Source organism: Chrysochloris asiatica, unplaced genomic scaffold, assembly GCF_000296735.1.
Source record: "Chrysochloris asiatica unplaced genomic scaffold, ChrAsi1.0 scaffold00037, whole genome shotgun sequence".
Taxonomy (NCBI): Eukaryota; Metazoa; Chordata; class Mammalia; order Afrosoricida; family Chrysochloridae; genus Chrysochloris; species Chrysochloris asiatica.
This window is the reverse complement of record NW_006408555.1, coordinates 12,627,170-12,639,227: the sequence shown is the minus strand read 5'-3', so window position 1 is coordinate 12,639,227 and position 12,058 is coordinate 12,627,170. Positions and strand designations below refer to the sequence as shown.

General features: G+C 39.9%; 1 protein-coding gene across 1 annotated transcript in view; it reads right to left on the bottom strand.

Moving 5' to 3' along the window:
* The window catches only part of ADAMTS18 (ADAM metallopeptidase with thrombospondin type 1 motif, 18), a 183,639-nt gene that overhangs the window by 85,847 nt on the left and 85,734 nt on the right, over positions 1-12,058 (bottom strand). Inside the window, exons 8-10 of the mRNA XM_006860150.1 lie at positions 6,572-6,677; positions 4,982-5,119; positions 1,114-1,267 (exon numbers count right to left, since the gene is read on the bottom strand). Coding sequence (XP_006860212.1) covers positions 1,114-1,267; positions 4,982-5,119; positions 6,572-6,677 — 398 coding nt within the window. The remainder of the gene's footprint in view (positions 1-1,113; positions 1,268-4,981; positions 5,120-6,571; positions 6,678-12,058) is intronic.

Genomic DNA, 12,058 nt, shown 5'->3' with positions numbered 1-12,058 from the left:
GTAACCATGGCAATGAAACGATATAGGATAGGATGAATGTAAAGCTAATGTTCTCCCATGTAAACTATCACTTAATTCACAATAAAAACTTAAAAAAAAAAAAGTAATGATATCACTTTCAAGACTAAAGTGCACTTGATCCTAGCCATAGTATTTTCAATCGCCTCATATGCATGAGAAATATGGACAATGAATAAGGAAAGCTGGAGAAGCAATGATGTGTTTGAATTACGTGTTGGTGAAGAATATTGAATACACCATGAACTTCCAGATAAATGAACAAATCTGTCTCAGAAGAAGTACAGTTAGAATTTTCGTTAGAAGCGAGGAGGGTAAGACTTCATCTCACATACTTTGGATGTATTATCAGGAGGGACCAAAAAAGGGGAGAAGGACATCATGCTTGGTAAAGCAGAGGGTCCAGGGAAAACAGGAAGACTCTCATGAAACGGACTGACACACATTGCCTGCAACAATGAGCTCAAATGTAGCAATATCTGTAACGATGTAACATAGCCAGGCAGTGTCACATTCTGTTGTACAGTGGGTAAATATGAATGGAAACCAACTTGACAGTAGCTAACAACAACAATGATTTTTAAAGCATTGTATTCAAAATAAACATAAATATAAAACCCAACAATGCCTGCCAATAGATCAAGGGAACTTTTTCCAGATTTAGGACTGGAGATCAACTCTTCACCTAAGGAGGTAGGATTTTCTTCCACAGATGTAATCAAAAGACTTTTTTTTTTTTAAAGTTTTTTATTGTGAATTATGTGGGTTTACATAGGAGAACATCAGTTTTACTTCATCCTATCGTATTTCGTTTCATTGCAATGATTACAATTCCCTCCATGCATCATCAAGTAACCAAAGGGTACACTCCACAGGCCTGTCCCCTGGCTCAAAGGGATTTTAAGGAGCCATAGACTACTTGAGAGAAGCTAAGGAAATCCATAGACAGTAAAATTGCCACTTCATTTTCATGCCAAACAACCGACATTTTAGAGATAACCCTTGGCCTTACTAAACCAAATGTTTATACTTCTGTTCGGTACACAGACACATCACAGAATCTTAATGCAAGTTTAAAATCACAAGCAAACATACCTTCGCAAATCCAAGGCTGCATAACTTGGCTTTTGCTCCAAATTGCCACTTGCATTGCGTGTCAGCGTCATAAATCTGTCCTGGCAGTTTGTCCGGATATGTATATTGTCCTGTTTGCTTGGGCTCATCCACCAGACAACCAGCCTGGGGTGTGCTGTAAAGGTACCATATCCACATTACTCACTGGGATTCTCTGATAGCTGTCCACTTGCACCAAGGAACCTCTGAAGGCACCGTATGATTGTCAACATGTTTAGAGAAACAGGAATGCATTTAGAGAATATGTTTATACCAACAGGTGAGTTCTGCCTAAGAGGATGGGGTTCTCATGACCACAAAGGCTCTGACACAGTCTGGGAAGTTATAGACATCTTAGGGATTCTGTTTGATGGGAGATGGGAAAGGTCAACATATTTGAAAACTCCACTCACCAGGCTTATTCAACAACATGTATTCAACACATGAGTGTCTACTCTGTCGTATGCATTATGCTAATGTCTCCACAGGATAAGCACTGGACTGGGAACGACAAGGGCAGTGTTTTGAGGCCGCTAGCTACTTCACGTGAGAAAGATGAGGCCTTCTATTCCCATGAAGATTTTACAAGTCTCAGAAACCCTACACAGGGTCGCTCTGAGTCAGAACTGATTCCTTGTTACTTAACAACAACTAAGGTACAACATCAACCAGACAGAGAGAGTGCCTGACCTCAAGGAGTTTACAGCTGATGGGGCAGAGGTCAGATGTCCCTTATCTTAAATAATCTTTGGAGTCCTGTTGTGGCACTATAGGATAAGCACTGGACTGCAAGGTTGGTTTGAAACGCAAGGTTGGTGGTTCAAATGCATCAACTACTCCTTGGAAACCCTCTACAGGGTTACTATGAGTCAGAAAGGAACTGACTCCAAGGCACTTAACAACAACAACAAATAATAATAAGAATCTTTATAAGCAAAGAAGGAGTAAGACAACTGAAAGAAATTAGGATTCGGAAAGCTACAAGGGGGCTTCAATGAGTTCATGAAAAAATGGAATTACACGATCACAGAATTTTTCTACTAATGTTTTGAAGCCTCTTTTTATACTGGGGCTTAAGATAGAAAATTCTCTCAAGGGCTGTTTAACAGGGAAATGTTGAGAAAAAGAATTAGTCTCGATGGCATGAATATTCTTTGAAGATACCTTACCTTCATTTATTTGTCATTAATTTGTCTTTTCTGTCACTGAGAAGTAAGATAGCATGGTGGTTAAAGTATGATTTTAGAATCAGAGAGATGGGGGTTCCAGACAATCAGGTAACCAGAACCAAGTTGTGTGACCTTGATATACCTTATATGTTGTTGTTAGGAACTATCTAGTTGATTCTGACTCATAGCGATTGTGTATGCACAACACACTGAACACTGTTGGTCCTGCGTTGTCTAACAATCATTAACAAACTTGAGTCTACTCCTACTGCCACTGTGCCAATCCATTTTGTTAGTTTTCCTGTTTTTCACGACCTTCCATTTTATCAAGAATCATGTCCTTCTCCAGGGACTGGTCCCTCCTGATCATATGTCCAAAATATGAGAGACGAAGTCTTGACATCTTGGCTTCTATGGAACATTTTAGCTGTACTTCTTCCAGAATAGATTTGTTTGTTCTTCTAGCAGTTCAAGGTACTTTTAATATTTTTCTCCAACACTCTAACCCAAATGCATCAATTCTTCTACGATGTTCCTTATTCATATGCCTCATTAATGACCACAATTCCCACAAGAGTTATTAGAACCATCCAAAAAGAACACATACTATACTTAACACAGCATAGGTATATATGTCCCTCAGTTTCAGTTAGTTATTGCTGTTGGGACCTCGTGGTACAGTGGGATCAGTGTCGGGTTGCTAACCTGTGAAGTTGGAACCCACCAGACACTCCATGGAAGAGAAAGGAAGCAGTCTGTTTCTGTAAAGATTTACAGCCTCGGAAGCCATATAGGAAGCCATATGGTCCGACTGGGCCACTATGAGTTGGATATGATACAACCCTAGTATTGCTTGCTATTATTATTTTTAAACAAAAGCATTTAACATATTAAAAATGGAAATTCAATCTACATCCAAGCAGACCTTGATTTATGATATTAGTTCTACCCTTACATGAAGGAGCACAGTAGCTCCATACAATACGCACTGGATTGCGAACCACAAGGTCAGCAAGTTGAGCTTCCCAGCTACTCCGTGGAAGAAAGGTGAGGCTTTGTGCTCCCATGAAGCCTTGGAAACCCCATGCAGGGTAGATATGAGTCAGAACCAACTAGTTGACAACAACAATAACCCTTACGAGAGTTAGGGGAGGTAATTTGGACCCCAAACCACAAGACGTTTTAACTAAAGAGAAAATCTTCTATGCAGGAAAGTTGACTGTTAGCAGGAGATTTACTGTGTTTTTATTACTCTACTTGCATTATTCGCATGGCCTTGCTTTTAATCAGCTTCACCTGTGTATACTGCCAATTCTGCAAATGTCTGCAAATAGGTAATCACTTATTAAGAATACCAATTCCCAAAGAAACTATAACTTCCCTAACATCTGGTTAAAGGAAGATACCTGGAATATTCTTGTGGGTCAACACAGATTGAGGGGACATCCCATAGATTAAGTGGGTATGCATATATATATATACATATATATACACACAGGTATACGTACATGTTTATGAGTATATTTAAATGTAACAGCTATAGATTATTATTTATAATCAAATGGTCAAACATAGAACTACAAGTTCAGAGAGTTTTAACTTTGGGTTCATCATCTAATATAAATCAAATAATACCACCTGCCTACCTCCCATTTTTATATATGCAAACTAGAAATTCTGAGTTATCAAAAGCCTTCTATGTTGCCTCCCTACCCCTGGGAATCCTGGTGGTCCAGTGGGTTAAGTATTAGGATGCTAACCATAAGATGAGCAGTTCAAGCCCACCAAATGCTCCATAGGAAAAAGATGAAGCTGTCTGCTCCCACAAAGAACTACAGCCTCAGAATCCCTAAGGATTTAGTACTATGAGTTAGAATCAACCCAACAACACTGCAGTTTCCCTCCCTTTGGATATCTTGTAGACATGGGCCTAGCTCATGGCCATTCCAAACAGACCAGCCAATCAAGTCAGGGCTGTAACCATTAAAAACCACTTACATAGTCTGGACATTTTTGAAGGCATTCAAGACCAAACTGATCACATTACAATACTTAGTGACGATCAAATGGAACTCTGAGGGCACTTCAAAAGGTTCATGGAAAAATGCAACGAAAATGTAACAGCCTGTATCGAGTATATCTATAGACACAGATGTTATTATCTTTTCATTCTATTTTCTCCATCAACCTTTTTGACTTCTGCTGTGGATCAGCACTGGTTTATGAACCACAAGGTCATCAGTTCAAATCCACCAGCTGCTCCTCAGAAACACTATACAGGGTCGTTATGAGTTGGAAACGATTCACAACATCAGTGTATCTGTGTGTTGTCTATGAAGCAGTGTCTGGAAGTCAGGGAAAAGATATGAAGAGTACGGATTCTGGAACTAGAATTTATCTAAGTGTCTGCCACTTACTGCTATAGGACCCTAAGTCACAGAATTCACTTCTCGAAGACTCAGTTTCCTCAACTCTAAAATCAGGAAAATAGGAATATTGCTGTGAGGATTGACTGAGACAATAAATAGAAAGCAGTTAGCACTTGTAGGGACTCAGCATCATCACCATCATCAAGGTAATTCATCAGTCTTTCTGCTCATTGACAGTTCAAAAGATCCTTCCCCTGAGCGACTGTCTTCACATCTACTGATCATTGCCATCTTACAACTGGCAGGTCTTACCTAAGGAATTTCTTGAGATACTGCCGGCTGCAGGAAGACCAGGAAAACACTCCGTTGTTTCCCATAAGTGTGGGGGACATGATGTTGCCTTCAGTCTTTCTGCAGGGGTTGCCTTCTCCATCATGAATCATGCCGAAGCTGGAATGAACAAGGAAGGAGGCATGGAGGTAAGAAAATTCTTGTGTGAATATGCTTTCCAGATTGTAACCAGGGGAAGAAAAAGATACTCTGAGAATCATCAAATTATAATAAAGGAGAAAGACCAAAATGAGTTGTTATATAAAATATTGTAATATTATTCATATAGAAAATGATAAAGAATGTTGGGGGCTTTGTTAAGTCTTGCCCCCATCCCACCCCATCCCCCCAAAGAAAATTTTTAAAATGGTGTATCTGTTATACACTTTGTTGTTGTTGTTAAGTGCCATTGAGTGAGTTCTGACTCATAGTGACCCCACCCTGTATAAGGTTTCAAGGAGCGGCTGGTGAGTTTGAACCACTGACCTTGTGGTTCAAAATGACCTTGAGGTTCAGTGCTTTATTATATTGTGCCACACCAGTTACACACTTTAAAAGCTAGATCATTCCGGCCAGGTTTTCTAAGCTAAAGTGATGAGATAGTCATTCTTTTATTTCAAATAGCAAAATTCTTCTCTTGCCACTTACCATGGACCTATCTATGGTAAGAGAGCTCGGATAGAGTAGAAGGTTAGGAACAGGACAGCCGATTATAAACTGTTTAGGGACCTAGACAAGCACGACATGAAACCTGTTCTCCAAGATGACTATTTAATAACTGAAATAATAAACCCTGCTTAAAAATAAACTCTAACATAATCATAAACATAACTATGGTTGACCTTATCTACCGGAAGAAAAGAAGAACTTGTTTTGAATACATTATATGAGAAAGCTCTCTTATGTGTGGGTTCTCCACAGAACATTCTGACAACTGGAAAGCAAATATAACGTTAGGTGATTTACTCCCTAGAAATCATACACATTGTAACATTATGATTCCCGAGTCTCCTCACATCCACAGTGATGGCGTTTATTGAACACTTCCTATACAGAGGAGTCCCTGGGTGGAACAAATGGTGAATGAACTCAGATCCTAACCAAAAGGTGGGTGTTCAAGCCCCCCCGCGAAAAAAAAAGAGGCCTGGTGATCTACTTCTATACAACCAGCCATTGAAACCTCTATGAAGCAGAGGTCTACAATGACACACATAGGGTCACCATGAGCTGGCACTGAATTAATGGCCACTGGTTTTCCTTCTAGATCACACACTATTCTAAGATTTATACAAGATTGGTCCTATTTATTCTATCTAGATGAATAAGAGGAAGACCCCCCAGTGAGACGGATTGGCAAAGTGGCAGCATCAATGAGCTCAAGTGTGGCAACCATTGTGAGGTTAGTCCAGGACTGGGCGGTGTTTTGTTCTGTTGTGCATAGGATCGCTATGAGTTGGTACCAACTTGATGGCACCTAAGAACAACAGATGAATTAAGGATCACTAGAGGAATGTCATGTAGTGGTCAAATCAGTGGTCTTTCTCCATAATTATGAGTCAAGGGGCCACTTACTTGTGTCCTGATTCATGAGCAATGGTGAAGGCCAGGCCAAGCCCTGTGTCCTCATTGATGGTACAACTTCGGTACTTGCTACACATTCCACTGATGGGAGCAAAACCTATTGACAAATACATTTCAGATGTGAATCCAAAGGGAAACACACAAATGTACTATCATTTCTCAAGCTAGCAAAATGTTCAACACAGTTTTAGTTTAATGGATTTATTGCATTTCCATTTATTCAGGAAAATAATAATCTGTTAACTGCTTAAAGTATACAGTTGCCTGAACTTTGGGATGATCATATAAAAATGCAGTCTTGAATGGTTTCTTGCTTTTTTCTATACTGCCATCAATGTGTCATCCCAATGACAAGGTGAAGTCAGTAGGAGAATTATAATTCCCATTTTACATAGTAAGCACAGGAACTTGACATGACATGTCTATGCATATTATCTGGGTTACAGCAACTGCTAAACTGGCATGTAAACCAACGCAAAATATTGGCTTAGCAGCAGGGTTTCACGATTCTTCCCGGTTCAGTCATGGTTGGTGGAATGAAACTGTAATAAATCAGAATTTGAAAACTGTGGGTGGAATGAAAACTAAAATAGGAAAATTATGGGCTGATACTCTGTTGGAAACTTAATCTTCCTCTTAGAAAACAAGGGCAGTGTGTACGTTGCATAGCAACCGAATCTCTTCCATGACAGAATTGGAAAGAAAGATGCTCTGCTCAAAGATAGTGGCCAAACAAACCACTCTGAGTATGTGCGTTCTCCACAACCCTGGCAAGAATACAATCTTCAGCATTGTTGTTGTTGTTAAGTGTTGTTGGGTTGATTCCGACCATAGCGACCCTGTACAGGGTTTCTGAGGCTGTAAATCTTTACGGGAGCAGAAAGCCTCATCTTTCTCCCACAGAACAGTTTTGAACTGCTGACCTTATAATTCACAGCCTGATTCGTAACCACTATGCTACCAGAGCTCCTTTATCTCCAGCTTTAGGCTCCTCAAATTTATCACTGCATCTCTTCTGAGTTTGCTACTCCAGGGCCCATAACATTTCCTTTCTGATTATCATTCCAGACACTCACATTTTGCAAATTCCAGTTGGCTTAACCACTTTGAATTGGTTCAAAGTCCTGTTTAACTGTGGTACTAATGTCAAAGCTCACGTGATGTTTTCTAAGGGAAAACACACAGCCTAGTTGTTTTATAGACTGGACAGCATGAACACACCTAAGCAATACGTCCCGATCATATTCATGTTTTGCTGGCTTTGCAAAGATGCTGAAAATTCTTGCTCCCAAAGAGTTAGGCCTTTACGATGATTGTTCAACCCACCTCTTTCCAAGAGCAATTTGAAAACCATTCATCTACAAAGAACTACACTGTATTATGAGAATGTCATTCTTCCCAATATTGGCCCACATAACGAAAACCAGGTTAGATTTGCAGTTAGGGTCAAATACATACTTGTGAATTGACTGTACCCACCTCACTGCTGTGATGTGAGAGAAATCGTCTGGGTATCCTAATGTGAAGGCATATACCATGGATGGTAGACTCACCATGCTCACTATCATCAGCTTTATCGCTAAATGCATGGCGGGTAAACCCCAGACACTGTGGTATAAGCCTCGTATACCTCTACAAGTATCTATACAATTACAGGAAAGGAAACTGAGGCTCAGAAAGGAGAAGTAACTTGCTCCAGATCTCATAGCCATAGATTCTAGACACAGGAACCAAACACAGGCCTATCTGATATCAAATCGTATACTCTTTGTAATAGGATGTGCTGCTTAAAGCAAGTAGGTGATAAACCAGTTGGCTCCTTCTTACAATTCTTCTTTAAAAAAAAAAAAAAGGAATGCACTGGGTTATCAGACGTCATTTTGCAAATTCCAAACTCAGAATATGCATGAATATAATCACAGCTCATCATATAACCCCTTCTTATGGCTACTGTTACTTGGGAAGACTGATGAATGGCAGATTCTTAAACTTATTCTTTAATAGGATATTATAGAAAATCTGAAAAATTTAAGAAAGCAAATCTAATTCATCTTTATCTCTAACAGAAAAAAAAAAAAAAAAACTAGGGAGAAAATCATGTAACTTTTTCTAGGTCCCCAATTTTTACCCACCATTGTAGACCTTCAGTTACATAAGTAAACTATGGACTCCACGTTAAAATTGGTCCAGGACCTGTTTTTTGTAAATTAAACTTTCAGGGTTTTTTTCCAACTTTTTCTTGTGAGTGAAGGTTTACAGACAAGATCATCAGTTTTACAATCATCAAGTCATACACTTTGTTTCATTTCAATGAATGCAATCCCCTCCTCGCAACCAGAGCTGTTTTATTCCCTCCCTGTGGTTACTATTTCCATTCTTCCCATCTGCCCATCCCTTCTCTACTTTGTCCTTAGGTAAATGCTGCCTTTTTGACTTTGAGTGAATAACCATTCTATGGTGAATGAATTAACCATTCGCTAGTGTTCTGTGCCCTTTTCTACCTATCTACTACTGAGTCCTGGTGTGGCTCTGTGGGCTAATGAGCTGGACTGCAAGGTTGTTTGAATCACAAGGTCAGTGGTTCAAGCTCACCAACCACTACTTGAAAACCCTATACAGGGTCGCTATGGGTCGGCACCAACTCAAAGGCACATAACAACAACAACAACTACTTGGTTAAATTTTGGGCCATGAGGATGAGTTCCTTCCCAGACCTGATGGGTGGTTGAAGACCGTAGTCTCAAATTCCTCCACTCTCTTTCTGACCAGTAAGCCCAGTCTTTTGTAAATGAAGTTTTATTATGACACAGCCACACTGATTCGCTGACATGTTCTCTACAGCTGCATTTGTGCTACAAAATCCGAGGTGAGTGGTTGTGACAGACACATAGTTCACAAGCCTGAGGTATTAACAATATCTGACCTTTTACAGAAAACGTTTTCCAATCTCTGATCGTAATAACCATTAATTCATTAAAAACTGAATACCTACTATGTGTGACACAACAACAACTATATACAGTATACTAGGAAGTACGGAAGACTTACCAATGTAAGAGATTCAGTCCTACTACACACTTATTTGTTGTTGTTGTTAAGTGCTGTTGAGTCGCTTCCTACTCATAGCGACCCTGTATAGGGTTTCTGAGAAACATCTGGTGGGTTTGAACTATGGTTTGCAGTTCAGTGCTGATCCTACAGCACCACACCAGGAATCCACACACCTTATTAGAATGGCTAAAATCCAAAACACTGACACTACCCAGTATTGGTTATGATGTAGAGCACTACCCAATCATTACTTGTTATGATGTAGAACACTACCCAATACTGGGTAGGATGTAGAGCAACAGGAAAATGGATTCATTTCTGGTAGGCGTGTAAATGGTGCCACTCTGTTGCAAGACAGTCTGGCGGTTTCTTACACAGCTAAACATAGTCTAATCATATAATCCAGCAACATGCCTAAGTGAGTTGAGAATGTTTGTCCTCATTATAACATGTCCATGAATGTCTGTGGCAGCTTTCTTCATAATAGTCAAAAAAATGGAAGCAATCAGGATGTCTTTCAATAGGTGAGTGGGTAGTGGTTACGAATCGGGCTGCGAACTAGCCGGTCCGTGGGAGAAAGATGAGGATTTCTGCTCCCATAAAGATTTACAGCCTTGGAAACCCTGTACAGGGTCGCTATGAGTTGGAACCAACTCCACGGCACATAACAACAACAACAAATTCCTTTATGAATAGCAGTAGAAGATTGTCAGCACCAGAATACTGAATACTGAAACAAGATCAAGAGCATCAGGATAGTGTACGATATAGTGCTGGAAAGTGAGTCCCTCAGGTCGGAAGGCTCTCAAAATATAGTTGGGGCAGAGCTACTTCCTCAAAGTACAGTTTATCGTGATGACGTGAATGGAATAAAGTCTTCGGGACCTTTATTTGTGGATGGGGCACAACTCAAAATGAGGAGAAACAGCTGTAAACATCCATTAAAAATCAGAACATGGAATATGCAAAGTATGAAACTAGGAAAACTGGAAGCTGTCAAAAATGAAACGGAATGCATACACATTAGTGAGCTGAAATGGACCAATAGTGGCCATTTTTAATCTGGCAATCATATGGATTACTATGCCAGGAAAGACAAATTGAAGAGAAAGGTGTCTCATTTATCACTGAAAAGAATATTTCAATATCCATTTTGAAGTACAATGCGATCTGTGATAGGACAATATCCATATGCCTACAAGGAAGACCATTTAATACCACTATTATTCAAATTTACAAACCAAACATGAAAGCCAGTGATAAATTGAAGAATTCCACCAACTTCTTCAGTCTCAAGTTGTTCAAACATGCAATCAAGATGTATTGATAATTACTGGCGATTGGAATGCAAAGATTGGAAACAAGGAGGATGGATCAGTAGTTGGAAAACATGATCTTGATGATATAAACTATGTTAGAGATCACATGATACACTTCTGCAAGACCAATGACTTCTTCATTGCAAATACTTTTTTAAACAACATAAAAGACATATATAAAACACTGAAAGAATATGCAGAAATCAAGTTCACTACATTTGTAGAAAGAGATGGTGGAAAAGCTCCATATCATCAGTCAAAATATGACCAGGGCAGATTGTGGAACACACCATCAATTGCTCATACACAAGTTCAGGCTGAAGCTGAAGAAAATTTAAACAAGTCCCTGAGAACCAAAGTTTGACCTTGAATATATCCCACCTGAATTTGGAGATCACCTCAAGAACAGATTTGCTCCATTGAACACTAATGACAGAAGACGAGAAAAGTTCTGGGACGACATCAAGAATGTCACACAAGAAGCAAGCAAATGGCTATTAAGAAGACAAGAAAGGGGAGGACAAACAAGATGGTGCATTGGGTAGAAGTGCAGTGAGGAGCTCCATCAGCAACAACATAGAATACCAGACCAAGCAGGTTCAGGGGATGGTGCCAGAACTCTGAACCACACATAAAGGACTATTTAGAAGGTTGGCAGGCTTACAGCTAGGGGAATTGGTAGCACAAGCAAGAAAGCCATTGCTTTCTAATTCAAGATGCTAAGTTGCTCCCAGAGCCACCACCTTAGGCAAGACCAAATGGGGGAAGGATCAGAGCAGCCATGGATGCCTGACAGAACTGCAAAGATAAAAGTGTGGACATTCTTTTTTTTTTGTATCTGTTCATTGGTCTCTTGTCTGTGCACCTCCATTCCGGTGACTAGACGGGGTGCCTGAGTGAGTGGAACCCCCACTCTCACCCCCGGAGGGTTCTACAATGCATGCACACAGATCGCCTCAAAATTTAAAGTGACAGTTTCCACTTAAAACCAAACGTCAGTGCCAAATGGCCACAGCTGGCCCTGAACAGTTTATCATTAGGAAAAAGAACTGAATGGGAACTATGGAGAGGGACAGGCAGACTAAAAAGGAAATAGACCAAAAATTAA